The following is a 20,414-nucleotide window of genomic DNA, read 5'->3' on the forward strand; positions in this document are numbered from 1 at the left end:
AGTGCTTTCATTGAATGACCCTTTCAAGCTCTACAAACATTCTCACCGAGGCATCGATATTGGTCTTTTATCCAACCGCGTCCAATTTACTGTTAAAAATCTTGGTGTTTTTTATGGGTAGCTTCTTGACTTTTATCAATCAAACCAGGAATGTTGTGAAGGTCAGCTTTTATCAGCGGAGAATCATTGTGAAAGCCAGTTTTGTTGCTAAAGGATGTAGAAACAGTTATCGACGACTTGGCACCTCTTGGCTTGACTGCTGCAGCTCCCTGTGTGTAGGATTGACCATTTCCACTTTGATTGGAGATGGCTCAAACTGCAGCTGCTCAATGCTTAACCGGTGCAAAGAAAAGAGAGCACATCACTCCGGTTTTCACCCAGCTGCACTGGCTACCAGTGAAGTTTAGAATAGACTTTAAAGTTTTATTATTTTTTTTACAGAGTCCTCCATGGATTATCTCCACAGTGCGTTGCAGATCTTTAACTCAGTATTTTGCCTCCAGGTCAATGAGTCCATCATCCCAACAACTTCTCTCAGTGCCCTCCTCTCGCCCAGGCAGCTGGGCCTTTGCTGTTATTGGCCCCAGGCTCTGGAAAACTCTTCCTTCTGACAAAAGAACCTGCTCAACAATTGAGAATTTTAAATCAACTCTAAAGACCTACCAGTTTTTGCTTTTTAAATTTTCTTTCGACATCTGTTGTTTCAAAATGCACTATATAAAAAAAAACAACATTTTGACTTCAATATATTAAGTGTCCATATTGTTAACCATGTGCTATGGGAAGCTATGCTGTGCCTCGGTGGTTTGTTACCAGACTTTTTGGATGTTGCTAGAGGAGGTTATTGTTGATCAGATCCAAGCTAAAAAAGCCTTGAAGTCCAGTTTAGCTGTCCATTTTCAGGTCCAGGTCCAAAGAAGAGTGGCTTCCATTGTTATCTTTGTCAGCAGAGTCAGCACTTTGCGCTGCCGTTGTTGCTTTTGTAAAGTAAACTGCTGGTCAGTAGTGGTTATGGCAAACCGGCAATCTTCTGCAGGCTCTTGCATGGCTGCAGTTGGAAGGTTGCTGAGCGTGGCCACTTGCAGAGCACGCAGAGAAGATCTTGGGCAAGTCGTAGTGGGCCTCACTGTCCTCAAAACAGAGCAGTGGATGAGCAGAAGCGGGCACCCTTGGTTTTGTTAGACTGGCATTTAGAGGATGGTCAACACTGGATGGGCACATTGCAGATGCAGGAGGTGACTGCTACGTCTTAAAGTAAAAATTCCATTTACATTGTACAAGCGAATGAATTCATCTGCGGGCTTTCTCGTGGTCCACTGGGAGACTTAAACTCCATCTCCATCCGTCTCTTTCTTGCTCATTTTTATCTCCACCCAGTTTTGCTTCTGTTATCTCTCTTTTAACTCCATTTTTCGTCTTACAAGTCTGTTTTTCTTCATTGTGTCTCTTAGGTCAAAATAGAGAAGATAAAAACACACATTGGGGGATGGAGAGATGGAGAGGAAGGAGGGATGGAGGGAGGGGAGGGAGATGGGGAGGTTAATAGAGAGACAGATGGAGAAGAGGAGCTAATATAGCAAGGATAAGGAGGCTTAGAAAGTAATGATAAAATGCAGAGTGAAGTCATACGGTTGATTTGGCACCACTGCGAGGGAGTGTTGCTTGTTTTTTTTTTGTTTTTTTTATGTGTGTGTGGCTTTGTGTGTTTATGCCTGTGTGTTCTTGACTGATGTCCTTGACTATATGACTGATAATATCGCTGCTTCAGGTCCCTGGTAAAGCAGACGGAGAATTTATGTGTGTGCGTTCGCATTATGTGCAAGAACGATCGTGTCTGCTTGAATGCATCCACTCCCCCGTGTCCTCAAATGCCGCATCGCACTCAGGCACACCTAGTTTGTTTTTGTAAAATCCTCCCAAGAATTGTACTTTTAATGATTTCATATTGGTTAATATCAATAATTTACCACCACTTGAGTTTATCAGTGTTCCACTTGCTTCTTCCTCCTTACCTTTTACTTCTTCTTTCATCTGTCAGTGTGTTTCAAAATGTTTTATTCCCCTTGCTTGCAACCATTCCTTACATCTCAGTCTGTCCCATTCAAGATGTGAGGAAGAGGCTGAATGAAAAGATGAGAGAAATCAGGAGACGCTTAAAATACACGAAACCCGCTGAGTGAGAGATGCTAGGAAACACAGTTGTAATGAAATGACACGTCCCTTCCCTCTCTGTGTCATCTGAAGTAACATCAGTTGCTGATGATGGTGTCACATATGGTTCACCTTCAAGTTTGTATTTGCACTAAAACGTAATGCACTGCAATTATTTTTAATTGCAGAGGGAAGAAGCACCGACTGTGTGGTGTGCTGCTGGAATACTGGAGCAGCAAATCCCGTGCCCGTCATCCAGTAAAACTTTAAAAGGACTCCAGAGTCTATGACCGAGTACCCAAGAGAGCCAAAGACATTAAGTGCAACAAAATCTGGGATTTATACTTTACTAGACAAATGCATCTCAGTGCCGTTGCACATCTGTTCTCAATGTTGTGTTGCCTGATCAAATGTTACACCAGTGTTTAGTGTCAGGCAGCCGTCAGCAAAAGAAATGCAAAAGATGCATAATTTTGAGGCCGCAAGAGATTTATGGTAAATCTGAGCTGGGAAGTCAAACACAAGCCTGACATTTTGTTGTTGTAAGTAACGGCTTTATCATGAGCAGTCTGAGCGTACAGGCTGTGAGGATCATTGAGGATCACTTAGGCCCTGAGACGGGGCTTGACTGACTGGAGGCTACTGAGGGAAAATGCATTGCATAACATGGCATCAGTCATTGTGAAAACGGTCTGCCTTTGGAACCGCACCAGGCTTCCATGTTTTTGGGGTTTTTTTTGTGTCACAGGTTATCTCTAGCCACGAGCATTGTTTTCCTGTGCATTAGTTGCAGTTTTGGAGTTACATGCTGGCTTTCTGTTTAAGTAAGACCCAAGAGCTGTTGAAGATATTATTCGTAGGACCAGCTTTCAGATGAACTGGGTAGTTTAAAAATATTGTGTTGTTATTGTGGGGTTTTCCGTGGGCCTAATGGCTGCACATGCTGTGACCAAACTAGTCTACAGTTTCATTCCCAGCTGGGGCTTTTGTTCTGTGTTCTAACCTTTTTTCTACCCTTACTTTGTCTCTCTCAACACTGTGCTAAAAATTATATATTCAAGAATTGTGCAAGAGAGTCAATAGTAAGTGTTAAATACGGTCTACTTTGAGGTACTGTATAATATTTAGATTTGTAAACTGGTGTCAATATAAAGATTTATAAGATTTGTTTTTGCTGAAAGACACAGGCAGAAATTAGAAGATTGAAGAAAATAACAAAGCAGGGCGAGACTGTGTTAAAATCACAAACCATGCATAATATGGGTCACTGGTTCAGAAAGATATCTGACTCTGGATGCCTCCCAGTTTTTCTTATTGATGTTCTGTTGTGTACATGTAAACACGTGCCATTTTGCAGTAACTTACAATATTAAATTATTCTGGATCCAAAAATCCCTTTTCAATTGGGCCAAGTCCCACCTTGGTAAAACCTAGCCAATCACACGACCTTCTTAGTAGGGTTATTGAAAACAAATACCCAAACTTACATTTTTTTCCCTTTCTCTTCTTCTGTAAAGGTATTTCGTACTGACTTCATCACTGCCATGAAGCTGCCGGACTCAGCCCAGCTTGGCCCAGACGACTTCTACGTGCTTTCAGACCCTTGGAGACAAGAGTGGGAGAAAGGAGTGCAGGTCCCAGCCAACCTAGAGGCCATACCGGAGCCTGTGGTCAGGTAGGAAATACACACCGATAAACACCCAAACCCATGCAGTAGTTTGGTATTTAGTACCAAAGGTATTTTTTCTTTTGTTCTCCATTTCATTAAAGCCTGAAAGGCTGATTTAATCTGCATTGCTCTTGTAAGCACTAACAGCTGCCAATGGGGACACGAAGTTGCTGCCTTTAAAAAGATCTTGGAAAAGTTTTGCATTTGAACTTTTGTTTGCCATGACTAATTGTTTTTCTTTTTTCTTTTTGGAATTTTGTTAGATTGTAGATTTTGTTGCAAAGTTCATACAACTGTGAAAATTATTTGCTAAGGTAATTTTGATAAGCTCTTGCAAATGTGGCTAAACAAGCAGACGAGATGCTTGAAGTTCCAAAAAGCTTTTCCTGGAATGATTAAAAATAACAAACAAAGGGCAAATGTTTTCTTTTTTTTTTTTGGGGGGGGGGGGGGGGGGGGGCGCAATTAAATTGTAATAACAGGTGTGGGAAGCCTTTACATAATTACATTTCCTGCAATTACACTAATTAGCAATACATTTGAAATGGAAAATATGCACACTCACTCCTGCACACAGAAATCTACAAAGATATAAAGTGAGACGCTTTAGCTTTCTGTGCTTCAGTTCATTCATCCGTAAACACACACACACACACACACACGCAGAACATCAAGCTGGTAGGCAGATGTGTACAGGCATGCACTTTGACCCACTTGCATTCACTCCCATACTGTAAATTAGTCGCCTTTTTCTCTTTCTCCCTCTGTGTGTCTCTCTCTCTTATGGCGGTAGTCTCTCCGGCTCTCTAGTACTACTGCAGCTGCTTCACATGCCCGTGTGGTTTGTTTGGTGTTCTAGGAACTAATGAAAATGCTCAGACTGCCTGGTAATGCCTGTTGCACAGACATGCCATACTGTGAGGCCACACACACACTGGCAAGCACACACAAGTGTTCAGTCTTTTTGAGAGACGGAGAAATAAACGAATTATCGAGTCATGAGTTATCTTCTTCAAACCTTCTGCATCCATGAATGCCCCCCCCTCCGTGCGGGGGGGGGGGGGGGGGGCATGGAGTATCTGAACATGGAGTATCTGAAGAGGTGACACACATGTTGGTTAGAGGAAAGCAAAAAATACCCACCATGGTAGATGTTTTCATCTTTTTTTGTTTTTTTCCACTCTTGACTCAAATTTATTAATAATATTTGTCCACTATTTAAAGCCGTTGGAGGCATTTTGTTTGTTCTAAATTGTTTTTAATTATCCAAGGGCTAAACTGGAAGAAAAATCACCATCTTGCCCCAAGTTTATCAGCGAGAGGTCCTAGGTCTGAATCCCGGACAAGCCCCCAATTAATGAAATGGAATATCTATGGGGGACTAATGCAGTACATGAAAAACTCCTGTCTACTTTAAATCTCAAGTAGCCACAAGAAAAACTTGAGTAAATCAACAGGTGTTGTATTTATTAAGTAATAGTTTCAGAGGAAAAGTTTATGTTGAGCCTTTTGGAGACCAAAGATACAGAGGCAAGGCTGAGATAATTTAGACATAATGACAATATTGGCCAAAGGATGTTGAAAATGGAGCTGCTAAGCAGAAGGAAAAGAGGAGGATGTCAGAGAAGATTCATGAATGAATGTAGTGAAGAGGGACATGCCGAGGGTTGGTGTGACAGAACAGGATGCTGGGATGGGGTGAGATGGAGGCGTATGATCTGCTATTACGACCCATAAAGGGACCAGCCAAAATACGAAGTAGTAGTTTCACAAATTCAGGAGTACAAATCAATGTCATGAGCCAAGGCCAAAATAACAAACAAGCAAAACTGTCTACACTCCAAACTGAGATAACTTACTCATAAGAAACAAACCAGAAAGCAACAGCAGTGGCTCACTACCTAGCATAAACAAGAGAAAACTATTCAAAAAACGTGGCAGCTCAGCCTTATCCACTCCTTTAAATGCAAAGCTCAAAATAGAAGTTGGAAATAGACCCAAGTGTTTCTGGGGGGAAGTTGGAAAAGTGAATAATCCTCTACCCAGATGCCATCTTGGCTCCTTATGTGTATAATAATCAGGTTGGTGCCAGTCGCCTTTGAACTGTACATGGGCAATACCATACCGAGGTGCCTACATATTCAAGTTAGCTTATTCTTTTTCACACTATTGAGACTTCATGTTCTCCCATGTATTTTAAATGGATTACTTGTAAGTCTATGAAGGTGCATCAGCATGTTAGAGGACTTGTTTGCACACTAATCATTATGTTATGAGTAAATTTATTTATTTTAAATTAAATAACCTCAATAATTACTTACTGTACTGATTGTTTAGCTATTTAAGGCAATAACCTTTTTCCCGAGCTATTTAAGGACTAGATTGGAAAGAAATCACTGCGATGCTTGAAGTTCAGAAGTGGCTGCAGGTCAGGAGGCAGCAGGGATGTTCACAAGGCTGGGGGTTGATTGCAAGCTCAATCTCTTACAAGTATCACAGTGTTGTTTGGCAACACTCTGAACACCCATTATATTATTTTGCACATTCATGGTCGCCATGAATATAATTGAAGTAATTATTTTTCATTAACCATTCAGCCACTCCCTTATAAATAAAACAGAAATTTTTAGGATCATGACAGCAGAAAAGGGGGTTGGAATGGTGATTGCCATGTCTAATAGCGATATCTGTCAGTACGCAGTTTTAATAACAAACTGTTTATCTTTCAGTTTTATTTTATTTTCAATTTTAAATCAGACAAAAGAATGAATGAGTCTGACTGCAGGCAGAAGACAAATGTTATAAATAATAGAACAGGAAACGGGAAAAAATCTGGTCATCTGTGAGGTTTGACAGGATTGCTGTGCCACCCTTACTGTTTGCATTGCTTACCAGGTTAATATCATTTGTGACATATACACACACGCTCATGCTTATAAGCAATATGGCGCTAACAGATTGAACAGGGCCTGGAGGCAGAGAGATAGATGAGCATATTGGGAGAGAAAGAGAAACGCATAGTTGAGGATAGATGGATGCATGCGGGCATATCTATTATCTTGTATGTGATAGGACGAAGAAGGGATTTACTGTGACGCTGAAATGGAGTGATGATGGATAAATGGTGGGATGGTGTTAAAGAGGAGTAAGTGTGAGTGAGCTGATGGTCTCTGTCAGAGCCCCCGACAGCAGTTCATCCTTTTTTCCCCTCTTGTGTGTCACTTTGACGCCCCTAGTTTTTTCCTCTTCCTGTTTCCTATCCTTTCCTCTCCACACTTCGTTCTGTGATATGCTTGGTCTGAAACTGATCCCTGTGATTTCCTAGGTTTTACCCATATACGAGCCCCTGCGGTCAGGCAGAATCGGTGGTAGGAAAGCTTATTTTCACAGTGTAAGTGATGATGATGCTGAGACATTTTTTAGGTAAAAGGTCACAAGCAAATGCAATTACCAGACTGTAAGGATACCTCTTTAAGCTGTCAGTTTATGCAGCTTATCAACATAAATCACTGCTATTAGAACATTTTTAGTTAGAAATGACTTGTAAGATTGTGGGAAAATTGTTGGGGTTTTTTGTCTGCTATTATTTGCTTTAGTGCTTTTATGGGCAGCTGTTGCTTTGTTCGTTGTCGCTTGAAAGGTCACCAGTAAACAATGAGCATCTTCTGTCTTTTAAATTCATTACAAACAAGTTAATAGCAGAGGTTGTCGCCCACGTAGAATAAGACATATGGCCAATAAGGCTGTTATGGCTTGTCAACTGAAGAAAGATTAAACATAAATTCCATAGTAGGTTTTTTTTCCATTCCCATATGATAAATTTGATAACAAGTATACATTGTATAGCACACAAATATTTTTAAGGAACTCATTCATCAAAAAAAGTACTTACAGCAATAACTACTGCAGGGTTACCATTAAAAATTAAGAGTGCTGCATGGGTGTTTCTATGTCTAAATGTAAACAACACAAATTCAGTTAGAGGAGCACTCTTAAGTCTTTGTTGTTAAATATAAACAGCAGACCTTTAGTTTAGCTTAGCAGATCACTAGCACTTGGAAGGAAACTGGCCAACCGATAGTAAGAAGATATTCCTATAAGCACCAGTGTTTAAGGAAAATTAGAATTTCACCGTATGAGCTGATATAGCCCACAGACAACTATTTCCCAGAGGGCTGGGATATAAGCAGACCTTATAAATATAACCTGTAAGGTTCTGAAGGGAAAACAACCTTAAAAAGGATTTTTAAGGCTGATGCGGAAATTAAAAATCAGATACAGATACGGATACTGGCCCCGCACTAAAACGCAGTTCACCTTTTGTGGCCTCGCTGTTTCACTGATTTTTCTTGGTGCAATTTTGCATGCTTTTTTCCCCTCCACAGCTCGTTGTGTTCTGCATCCTGATTGGCTGTAGACCATTGTCAATCCATCTCTTGCCGTGTTTTTTAAATGCTTTTAAAATCCTAAAATCCTACCCTTGTATGCTTTTAAAATTTGAAATAACCTGGTGCCCAGTTACTTAACAGACCTTCTCGACGTGTATTGCCCCAAGACAGCGCTCAGATCCTCTAACCAACTGCTCTTAGTGCAACAAAGGCAAATCAAGTTGGCTACTTCGCAGATTTTACCTATCACGGGTTATTTTTAGAACGTAACTACCACGATAAACGAGGGACCACTGTATATTGGTCGATCTTTTCGTCACTTTCAGACACATAAACAAATTTCACTAACATTTGCTATTGGTAAGCATTAATGAGCCCTTACAAAAAATAAAGTCTGTGGCTTAAGAAAATTCTTTGTTATTGTCAGAAATCTTAGATTGCTCATTTATGGTTTGCCCAACTCTGCTCAAATCAACTGTGCAGCAACAACACTCATAACGTGGTTAAAAGGCATTTCTCTTATGTCTTCATTTTTACATTTTTATTGATTTGTTATTATAAATGCAGACACAAATATATCGGTCGATATTTATATTCATATATAACTGAGTGAATAATGTTTTTAGTTTATAACTTTTGGTTGTGTTTAGTTATATGTAGCCCTATATGTAGGAGTGGGTGTGTTGTGTATTTGTGTTGCATTTTAAAGTGTGACTCTATAAGTGGCCACCAGAGGAAATGCATTTTTCAGCCTCAGGTGTGAGCTGCAGGTATGTGATGGCACTATTAATAAATTACCCCAAATATCTTTTTAAATTAAGTATTTCATGATGGTGCATATCAACATATATGCTAACTATACCAATATATTGAATAGGTAAATGTTTTATCTGGTGACTTCTTTATTCTCATTTTCTCATGTTAAAGTGGTTTGGTTAACTCCATAATCAGAATAAATCAGAGGTAGAAATATTGTTAGATCTTTACCTCGTTTTTATCTCTGCGTTTCATGCTTTTTCTTGCATCTCTTCATCTCGACATCCCTCCCTACCACAGCCTTCCAACCTTCCCCTCTACCTTCGACCTAGCCGAGCCGAAGGCGTAGACACATTTTTCTTTTTGCTGTTTTTTATGAATAATGACATCATCTCCAAAAATTGTTGGAGAGGAAAAGAGCTGCAGGCCCCGTCTGGCTTTGACAACACTCCTCTTCTACATTTCCCTCTCTCCTTGGACCATATTTGGCTGCTGTGGCATGATTTTCAGTAAAACAGCTGTGGCATTTGGTGAAGAGGTCATTATGGTTTGATGCTCTTTTTCTGCACCTATCTTTACAAAAACACAGTAGGAAGGAAAATAGATAGCAAGTCTCAAGCCCTCCTTTCTTCTCTGTGTCTGTCCTTCACCGCTGCCTTCTTCTATCTCTTCTTTTTTTCTCCTCATTTTTCTCTTTTCGCCGTCTCGTCTCCTTTCTGTTCATTTTTATTTTATTTTATCACACACTCCCCCCTCCCTTTCTCTTCTCTCCCTCTTTCCTCTCTCCTTCTCCACGGTTTTGTCGGGACTGAGTGGAAGTAATTAGCCGTTGCGTAATACTGGCTATGTGCAGATAGTGAACCAAGCTTTGGCAATGTCTGGACAGCCTTGGGTCCCCAGTGGCAATGCTAAACCAGAGAGGGAAATAATTACACATGCACATGAGAAGATCTTTGCCTTTTCACAAAATTTAAGAATTGGGATAGTGGTTATGTTATTTATTACTTCATTTTTTCCCCCTTGGACCGGTGGCCAGGCTGGTGAATGTGAACCCGTTGTTTGCGGTTTGGCGAAACATGTTGGCTTTTGGTGCGCCGTGTAAAGCTGCGGTCACTGAGAGCATCGCATGGAGAGAATCCTTACCAGAGTGGTTTACATGCTGCAAGATTACAGCAAAGATTGATTACGGAGATTTGTGTGTGTGCGTTTTTTTTTTAAAGTTGCTTTTGTTGGAGGGAATCGCTCCTCACTTGGCACATCGACGTGCTACAGATTTAATTTATCGACGCGATTGCTTAACTTCAAGAGTCCATGGAAGTCCTGAGATAAATGTGTAGCTTTAACTGTCAAAACATAATGAGATACATCATGTGGAGTGCACTGGTGGAATATCAGTAGGTCAGGTTTCGGGCAGCTTTGATCATATGCAAAACTTGGCTCTAATATGTAAAACCTTTGCAACAATCTTGCAGCCTTATTCAAAGGGGATGGAGGGTTTGAACCCAGAAAGGCTGTAAAAGCTGTTGTCAGATAAAGCAGGGAGGCAGTGGTGAGAATAGATACCAACGATATCTGTGAAATTCTTGCTCAGACAGACAAGCTTGTTTTTTTTTTTTTAATTGGCTTAAAGTCTCCTCATTCAGAGCAATCCTGAAATATTTTTCCACAGAATGAAAAAACCCTTAAAACTACTCACCTGTCGATGCTTTACATTCCAGAGATTCTTGAAGATGCTACCTGCATCTGGAAGATCTGCTTAGTTTTTTTGTGCTGCAACCATTCTTGCATAGAAAACATAGCAAGGCTGTGTTACACAACAGAAAAACAGCTGCAGACTGAAACCGAGTCCACTTAGACTATTAGCCTGCGTGTGTTATGACAGTCTGACAGCTGCCAAACACCCAACGCATTATTACTTTACATAGATGTCAGTTCGTTAGTGCAGCAGAGGAAACATTTGGTAATTTGTTCCAGAGTATTTTTGTACTCTCTGGATGGCCAAGCACTATGGACTTGGCAGGTTGGGACTGGATAAAAGTATAATTGCCCTGGACCTCCACCAGTACCACTGATTGAGTTGGAATGGAACTTTAGAGAGGGGAAGCTCATATGTCAAGCTTTGCATTCAGGTATGGGTAGGGAAGGAAATGCCAACTAACATCATTTGAATAGATGCAATCAAACGGAACATCATGCAGTATAAACATGGGTTGTTACTCATTAAAACAGGCTGTTTCTGTTTCTACATAAAGAAAAAAGTCAGTCTGTTTGACTCACGCAAACACACCCTTGCAGCGGGCAAGTCAGACAGTGGGTCAGGAGGCTAATCGGCTACTAATAACTCAGTGACTGTCTCACGCACACACACACTCACACACAGATAATGGATTGAAGGCAGCCTGGGGGCAGTAAGATGGATGGAGAGATGGTGAGAAGGACAAATTGCAGGATGGTGGAGATGGAGGACAGTCTAAATGTCATGTATCTCAAAGTTTCAGCTATATTTAAAGCATAAAAAGTATACGTTGACATTTGCAGATATTGCTGTTTTTTTACTCCACCAAAGCTCTTGTCATACAAGGAGTTGATAAAGGTTAATAAATTTGGCTTTTTAAATAATATTTCTTTTGTTCCCACTTTTCATTTAAAACATAGGACCCAGCAAGTGTCTTAAGTTAGTATAAGAGATTGCAAATTCATCAGCTACCTGACCTGACCACCTTTTAAAAAATCTAAAGGTATATTCCTTCGTAGAAAGTCTTTTTAAGATTCTGCTTCTTCTTTGGAGACATTTTCCAGTTCGGTATCCTTTCCCGTCTTGGAATAAATGTGACATTTGTTGTTCCTCTTCGGTGTAACTAATGAAGAGACATTGCCAGCGAAAGGTCGGAACAGAAGCACTCATTCAAGAACATTAATAACAGGCGTAAAACAAAAAAAGAAACGATGGAGGAAAGGAGAAAAGCGGTGGGTAGATGGCTGTGAAGTCCCTTGTGGTTTCAAACTGCCAGGCCCAGCTGTAGCTCACTATTAAAAGGTTCACGTTCCTGAGTGTTGATTGTATGTGCACACGTTTCATCCAAGTATGTGTTTGTATGTGTAACAGGTGTTCACAATAACATCTGGAGCCTTGGCTCTATCTGAAAAGGCTCTTTATCAGATGATAAGATGAGTAAGAGCAGCATCACCAGCACCGTCATTCACTGGGTCATCGGGTGCATGTGAAACTAATATGTTCCACACACACTGCTGATGTTTGTTAGTAGTCTGTTGTACTCTGATACTCTCGATGCCTCTTTAACTTGGTTAGATGGATGAATGCACATCTAATGGGCTGATGTATATGTACGTGTAACATGGTGCTTGTCGTTCTGGGAAAAGCTGCCTACATAAATGACCTTCAGAATTAATATGTGACAGAACAGGTGGATAATCGAGGCACTTTACACTGTATAAATGTGTAATTTGTAATTTACTATGTCTTCATGCAGTGTCATTAAGATTAAAAACACTTAGCTAAAAACATTTGCAGTCTGCCCCTTCAAGACAGTTAGGAGAAATTATGCATTTTACTCAACAATACTTGAATACATTTCCGTCCTGGTGTGTGTTTCTAGTGCTGTTCATTGTGCGTGCATCTGTCTGTTTGGCAGCCAAGACGAAAGAGTAACAGGTTGAACTCGGTGGACGTTGGACCAACTTGTGATGTGTAGTACACAATATCATCAAAATGTGGAGATCCTTTCAAACAAGCCATACTTGTTCAGTCTTTTTCTAGTTGTACTGTCCTGAACTTGAACATTTAACCTGCTCTTTGAGGCCTGTAGAGTCTGAGATGTAGTTCTTGGGTTTTATGTAGATTCTCGGACGGTCCAACCTTGGTGTAAATTTGCTGAGACATCCACTCCTGCACATCTGAATGCTCCAAACTGCCAAATCTTCTGCTTTAATTCCTATGGAAGCAGTGAGGATGTACTTAGTGTTTAGCTGTATATGACAGACATATATAATTCCACAAAGAATATAAAGTTGTGCTATATATCAAAGAGGTAAAGTCTGTAAATTCGGGGATACTTTATATGTGACTTTCTAAGTACAAACTAGATTATTTCCTGATGTACATGGCATGCAGGAATGAAGAGATAAACATCCAGTGACTTCGATGGATCACTTATTGACCCATTGATGGACTGTTAGGGCTATACCAAAAACCACAGTAACTCATCACTACATTGCTATGAGGGGTTAAGTAGCATATCTCTCGACCGCAGGCTGATCTGGTTGCTTTTGGCTCGGTGAGTGAGCGAATATGAGAACTGTATTTCTTTAAGTATAGGCTGAGGAGCCAAACAGGGCCATTGCTGTCTGTATCTGGTAGGTCCTCATGACAAAGCTAATAGCATGTTACAGTGAGAAATAGCTTTTGATGTCTTTCCTCGGGAAGGGGTTTAATAAACTTCCCACTGAAGCTGGAGGGGAACCATAATGGCAAATAAAGTAACATAATAATACATGCTCATTTCTGAATGAGTTCACCGAGTCACTGGGTACATCTTTTACCACAATGGAGACTATTCTCAATAAACCATGCCTGGTTGTTAGAGTCATTGGCTGCCTGAGTGATTGGCCAGGTTGCTGGCTGACAGGTTTATTGACTGACTGATTGGCTGGTAGATTTCACTCTGCTTGCCACTTGCCTGATTGGTTTCTCCCTGGCTTTTTTGGTTGAAAAAAAAAATGGAAGTATGATCACCATGTTGTTGTTTTTTTGCAAAAAACCCCAACACTGCCTACTCACTACTTGACTGGGTCAGTGGGGCTGTTGCTTACCACATTTCAGGCTCTTTTCCTGAATGGCTGACCAGCCCCGTGACTGCTTGCCTGGGTGGTTTGTTTGTCAGATGCCTGGGAGAACAGCCACTTCCTTGACTGATTGAATGGACGAGTAAAGGGTCAATGAGTGGTTGCATGAAAATAAGAACAAAACCCTCTGCTCTCGCGTTACCACAGCGTGCGGCCGGGTCTCCGGGTGCTTTATTAATCACATATAAGACAAGCAGCCTTGTTTGCTCACTGATTGCAGTGACTGAAATCTGGCAGTCTGGATGAATTTTCTTTTTGTACTTCTGGCCAGTATACAAGCAAGCAGCACAATGGCGGTCTGAGTGTCCCATCTTTGACCACTAATTTTAGTACTGTATTGACTGACTGGCTGGCCGACCTCTGTGGAATGACAGAGCTGAAAAGCGGACTAAATGACTGGTTGCCTGCACGGCTGGCAGGCTGACTCTCACACTGACTGATCATCGGCCAGAGCTGAGTTAGCGGGTGAGTCACTCTCCAGTTAAACCCATTCACCTCAAGCGGCTTGTGGGCAAAAACTGGCTTTAGTCTGGGGACTGAAAATTTAAACATTTCACTTCTAAACAATAGGTTTAACTTGCTAAGGTGTGTGTGTGTGTGTGTTTTGGAATTGGTAAAGCAGACTCTAAATATGCGGGCAGATGCCTCCTCTACATTTCCTACCCAGAGATTCAGTTGGCAGTTTTTGATTTATTTAACCTTTTTTTTAAACCAGGCTACTGTTATTAAGTGCCATTGACAAAAAACTAATTTGAAGGCTCGACTGAAAAAGGCAATGACTAGCCGGATAAAGTGTGAAGTAGAATCAGTCTGAGTTGATAAATGAATGCAGCTTCTCTTAAATTACAACGGGGTAAAAGCATTTCTGTGTGTGTGTGTGTGTGTGTGTGTTTGCTCTTGTGTGTATGAAAGCAATTTCCCTGTTCACAACACAGCATGTGTGGCATGTGTGGCTGGTGGTGTTTACTCCAGGTTACCCTTATCCTGAGTGTGGGTAGATTTTGTGTGTAGATTTTTGTGTGTGCATCATTGTTGTTCCCCACATGGGTGTCATGTGTCATGTGAGTAAACCCAAGAGCCATGAGTGGGAGTCTGGACTGTGTGTGTTTAGGCGCCCGCTTTTGTGGATGCACAGGATGTGTGTGTGTGTGTATCTGTTTGTGATACATCTGAGCTGTCCCTTGGGTATTTTTTTCAGTAAACACTGCTACATCTTGCATCCCTTGCTGTGCTACATCAAGTGTCACACACACACACACACACACACACCGACGCAGACACACATGCAAAAGGCGCTACTGCATGTATTTTCTAAGTTACTTATTATTAAATAATAACTTTTATAAGGAGCTCTGCTAGTGTTTTATCTACCAAGTACTTTCTGGCAAATGAATAAAGGAGCAGTGTATTCACATTCAGCCGGCTTTTTAGTGAGGCTCTTATCCTGTGGTCATTTGAACAGCTCAGTGTAGTGGACTGTGAGCCATTTACCTTGAGTGTGACGAGGATTCATCTCCACTTGCTGAAGTTTGGCTATACGGCCGTGGGATTAGACTGCATGGAGAGGCAATAAACTATTGGCGATTGAGACATCCGATGGGGCTAGCCGGTTAGCAGCTAAACTTTCAAAATAAAAGTGAGGGGGCTGTCGACTGGCGAATCAATCCCGAATGATGTTGGCAGCTAAAAAATAGTTTTTCTGAATATACTTTTGCACCTGTTAATATAGCCTTTTAAGTATAGTCTATATGCTGGAAACACCTTTCTTTCTTTGAAGGAAGGACTTCAACTCTGTTGAGATCCAGCAGTTCTTCTCTGCTATGGAAGATCAAAGCCCTTTGCCTTCTGCACTGTGGGTTCAACAACATCTGGACCACGCTGTCTTCCTTTTACCAATCTACCATCTGCCAGCTTCACTTGACTGTGTGTGTGTGTGTGTTGTGTCTGTATGTTTGTCTATATTAAAAAAAAAAGATGGAAAGAGAGCGAGACACATGAGACGATAGATGGATAATTAAGCTTGCCTTCCATCTTTCTTTTACTGATCCATTATGTGTGTGTGTGTGTGTGTGTGTGTGTGTGTGTGCACGCTCACTTTGACTAATACTGTCACAGTGAATGTCCTTTCCTTTCTATTTGTGCGCAGTCTTCCTTTCCTCTCAGGCTGTTGCTCAAACATGTTTCAGATCAGTTTTGTAAATGCAGGTTTATTGTATTTCTTTTGTCTCTCTCTTTAACTCCTCTCTTTCTGTTTGTGTCCCCCGCCAGTATCCTCAGCCTGTTGTCAAGGTGAAGCCATTGACTTTAATGGTCACATTAGGGAACCCGGTCCACCCACTCTGGCCACTAAAACCTAACCGCCTCCAGGAGAGTAAACATTGTTTACTGCTTTTTTTCTCTCCCAGTGGAGTCCTCAAGCCCAAGCCTCAAATAAAATAATATTCATTGATTTGGATGGATGCCTGGACGGACAGATAAAAGAAAGGGAAGATAAACCAAATGGAGAGCAATAGATGTAGACATTTTCATCCTCTGTTTTGAGCAGTAGCACAAAATTATTTCCGATAATATGACTTCATGTTTTTATCTGAAAAACAAAGACTCTGGGTGAGTGAGGAAAGTCGATCAGCACGGCATAAAAGCAGCTTTGGAGGCGTTTATCTCGTAAAATGGTGCTTGCATGCTTTTGCGGTGTTTTCTTGTGGCAACATTACTTAATGAACAGCCGGTCTTTTGGTATCGCACAAGTCGCTGAGGGAGGAGCACTGACTCCAGTAACAGAATGTCATATAGTTGTGCTTCTTCATAAAACCACTCCATGCATCTGCATGCAGGTTTTATTGTATAATAGACTATCATATCCTCTTACAAGTCACAAACATCAACCTATTCATTGTTTAGTAGATCTGCTCCCATGGGCTAAGTCCTACCTCTTCGATAGTTTTACCTGGTGGAGCGACAGACTTTTCTGGAAAGCTCAGAGAATTCAGAGCACCCCTTGCATGCATAGGTAATACTACTAGAGTTTAGAGTTTTTGATTTCCTTTTGTCAAACTTGAGTGCAAATGTTTGTAGCTGCCCCGAAGCATAAAAAAAACCCATGACACATTACACCAGTAATGAACTGACTGCCTTTCCTCCCCTTTTGCCTCATTTATCAGCACGCATTGTAGAGGATGACCTTCTCAATAGCCTCTCACTGGGTATTTTCTCCTGCACCAAGGGTAAGCCACAAAAAAGAGATGAAGTAAAAGGGAGCGAGCATTGGCGAGGGTTGTCTGCCAAATAGAAGAATGGGGACAAAAGAAAGGCAAAGTGAAGGGACAGAGGCAGGGATTCAGGGTGGAGCGAATCATCCAGAGAATGAGGGATAGAGAAACTGTGGGGAGGAAGGATGTTGATGGTGGAGGAACTGAGGGAATAAGTAAACAAACAGGTAGATGAGGCGGTTGAGTGGAGCGGTACAACAACTAGATCTGCTGGGAATGACAAAAAGCAGGAAAGAGAGAGATGGACACACAGCAGAGCTTTGCTTATGCTTTAGCAAATAACAGCAAAACCCTCGTCCTTCTCCTCTCTCCTTTCCCTTGTGTTGCCTGTTCGCCTGTTTCTCTGTATGTGGGTTTAATCGAAGCTTTCAGGCACAGAATTAAAGCATGTGGGAATGTATCTCAGAGGAGCAGACTTGAAGCTTTATGCCCTGCTAATGCAAAGAAGAAATTGAAACAAAGCTCATAAGAAAGGCAGCAGGCAAAGATAGTTTTTAAGGCTTCCTAGTAATCTGAGAAGGGAGTTAGTAGAAAATTCCTAATTTTCTGTGCAATGAGGTAGTGACACCTCATCCCTGTTACTGTTTTATTAGGTTTGCTTAGACTGATCAATACTAAAATTGGAAAATACTAAAACATGTTAACAACACTTTCCTAGACTCAGCGCATTGACTATAAATATGGACGTAGCAAAGGTGGTTTGTAAAGCCTTGATTTTATGATTTTAGCTGTTTTTGTCTTCGTGATCTATTGGCAGATATTTGTAGTAACGTATTCCAGAAAGCACAAACACCACCAGCATGGTGATCCTCAACAGACCTTTGTGAGTCAAAGCAGGCTTGCCTTTAATAATGCCTAACTTATTGCCTTAATGCAGTTGAAATAGATCTGTTATTCAAAAACAGTGACCCCAGGACCGCTTTTCATGAAGGGTCAATTTATCCTAAGGTCTGGATGTGTAATGGTGTAAGGCCATGCAATCACAATGTCCCAGAGATTTGTCACTGACCACGTGGTCTCTAGTAACTCAGAAAAAATGTGACTGGTTGGTGAGCAACCTCATTGCAATTCCTTTGGTTGGTCTGTAAACACAGTGGAGCAGTAGTGAAACTGTGAAAAATGCACAACCCAGAAACTTAAAGTTCTTTTGAAACATGTTGATTACAGCACTGAGATACAACTTTTACTTTGAAGGCGAACGCTCTCTGGTTCTGGTTTGTGTCACACTTTTTCAAGTTTTCCTACTGCTCGGCTAGTAATTGGGGAATATTTGCTAACAAAATTGACATCTTAAGCTAAAATTCATGTAGCCAGTCTGTGGGCTATTCCCACTTGTGCTGTCGGACTGTTTGCCGGCTGCAGAAAAGAGAATTATAACATACAAAGAGTTGAAGTGAAACTGTGTTAAAACAATGAAAAATGTCCACTGCAGTCATCACTACCTGTACTTTTCCCAATGCTCCACTGTCGCTTCTGTCTTTGTTGTGGCTCAGTTGACGAGCAATTGGTATTTAATGACAGACACCGTCATCCACTTGCAGCATCATGCGGTTGGGATTTTGAAGAACTGCACTGGTGCACGTTTGCAGTGGATCATTGCAGTGGATTACATCGCCTGTATGGAGAGCCTGCAGCTCTCAGAGTGCAGGCTTACTTATAGTGTTTACTTATGCAAACAGACAGAATCGTGGGATCATTAATTACACATTACAGGCGACCACGGCAAACTGCTCGCAACCAAATGATTCACGAGGACTGCCAGCAACCTCCAGAAACCACTCGCTACACATTTCCCCCCCCCCCAGTGGTTGTATCATGGCCAATATGACGGACAACTCTCGAGGAGAACAAAGATCTATAAAAACTGAAAGTGTTACATGCACATGGAAACATGTTTATTTTTGCTGTGACATAGGATTGTAACTAAATGCGAAACTGTCACAAATCGATGAAGGATTTGGCTGCACCTGTGGCTTGTTTTTACTGTTTTTGCTTTTTCCAAGAAGAAGATGGTGTTTGTTTTTGTGTGACTCTGCTGTGCATGTTTTTAGCAGGCACTGTTGTCTGAGGGGCTGGTGCTGGGGGTGGAGGGCTGTTTTTGAAGTGTTGGTGGGCTTACTGGAAGTGTGTCAGACAGGGGAGGAATGCAGGAAGAGGGTGGGAGTGTGCGTGCACGTGTGTGAGATGCATGGAGACGGCGCTAAGTGTAGGCTCGCACCGTTAAAGGGAAGTATGTGTATTTGGACATGTCTAAATGTGTGCATGTGTGGATGCATCCTCAAGGCTGCATTGCTTTGACCTATTATTCCACCCCCTTGTCTCAATTTCAAAGCCCACAGGGGTTCCCCGCAGTGTCTCTGGTAATAAAGCTGGGCTAAATTTATGTGTTTGATGCCTAGACACTGTGTGTTCAGTATATAAAAATGAACACAACTATAAATTTTTGCACCACCTGAGCGAATAGAAAAACAAATGCCATAAAGTGTGTCTTAGGTTTCCCTTTTTTAATGGAAATAAAAAAAACAAACAAAAAACAGTTAAATTAAGAATCATGTTTACTGTCCCTTCAGAGTAAATTAGCTTCCCAAGCACAGGAAGAAAAGTAAGCCATAAAATAACAAACACACCACAAAAACTGATATCATACTTGGTATGTAAACATCCTGGTCCTCCCTTGGGCCTGTTTAAATAGAGAATAAAGGAATAAATATTGAGTGACGTGTTAATATTCATACTTTTAAAAGCTAGTGTGCTACAGCGTTCTGTCGAAGCCCCTGGTGGTTCAGATTCATCGAGATTGCGACATCAGAGGACGGGAATCACAACAGTTACGGCATGAAAAGAATCAAAGCTTCTGCGGATTATTAGCAGATTGTTCCGCATCTTTCCTCAGTGTGGTCAGGTTGACATGTTTTTTCCCTTGGGTGATCTGACTTTTTCTCAGAATCCAAGCCAATTACTGGACTGTTCTGCAGAGCAATTCATAATAACAAATTCCTTTCCCATAAGCTGTTGCATACTCTCTACAAACCCTCACAGCATGCTGTAAGAGAAACGTGTTGCATCGACGGTAGAAGCCCGCTGGTCTATAATATTTTACATTTGCACTAATTCAACAAGGTGGAGCAGCTCAGTTGGTAAAATCGGTTTGGGCAGAGTGTTATTAATAATACTACTTTTGAAATCTTAAGTAGCAGTAAAATTGCATGTTAAAATCACTGCAAACAAGAACAATTTCTGTATCCGAGGACTGATTCAGTTCATTACTTCTGGTTTAAGAGCAAAGCTGAATTTCTTCTTCTTTTTGATTCAACTGTG

General features: G+C 41.2%; 1 protein-coding gene across 2 annotated transcripts in view; it reads left to right on the forward strand.

The window, feature by feature from the left end:
* Positions 1-20,414, forward strand: part of jade2 (jade family PHD finger 2) — a 221,814-nt gene that overhangs the window by 65,390 nt on the left and 136,010 nt on the right. For both annotated transcript variants that reach the window (XM_006785027.2, XM_006785028.2), the window contains exon 4: positions 3,669-3,826. In XM_006785027.2, the coding sequence (XP_006785090.1) occupies positions 3,669-3,826 (158 nt within the window). The remainder of the gene's footprint in view (positions 1-3,668; positions 3,827-20,414) is intronic.

The sequence above is a fragment of the Neolamprologus brichardi genome, chromosome 10 (genome assembly GCF_056152115.1).
Source record: "Neolamprologus brichardi isolate AB-2024 chromosome 10, ASM5615211v1, whole genome shotgun sequence".
In the NCBI taxonomy this organism is placed as follows: domain Eukaryota; kingdom Metazoa; phylum Chordata; class Actinopteri; order Cichliformes; family Cichlidae; genus Neolamprologus; species Neolamprologus brichardi.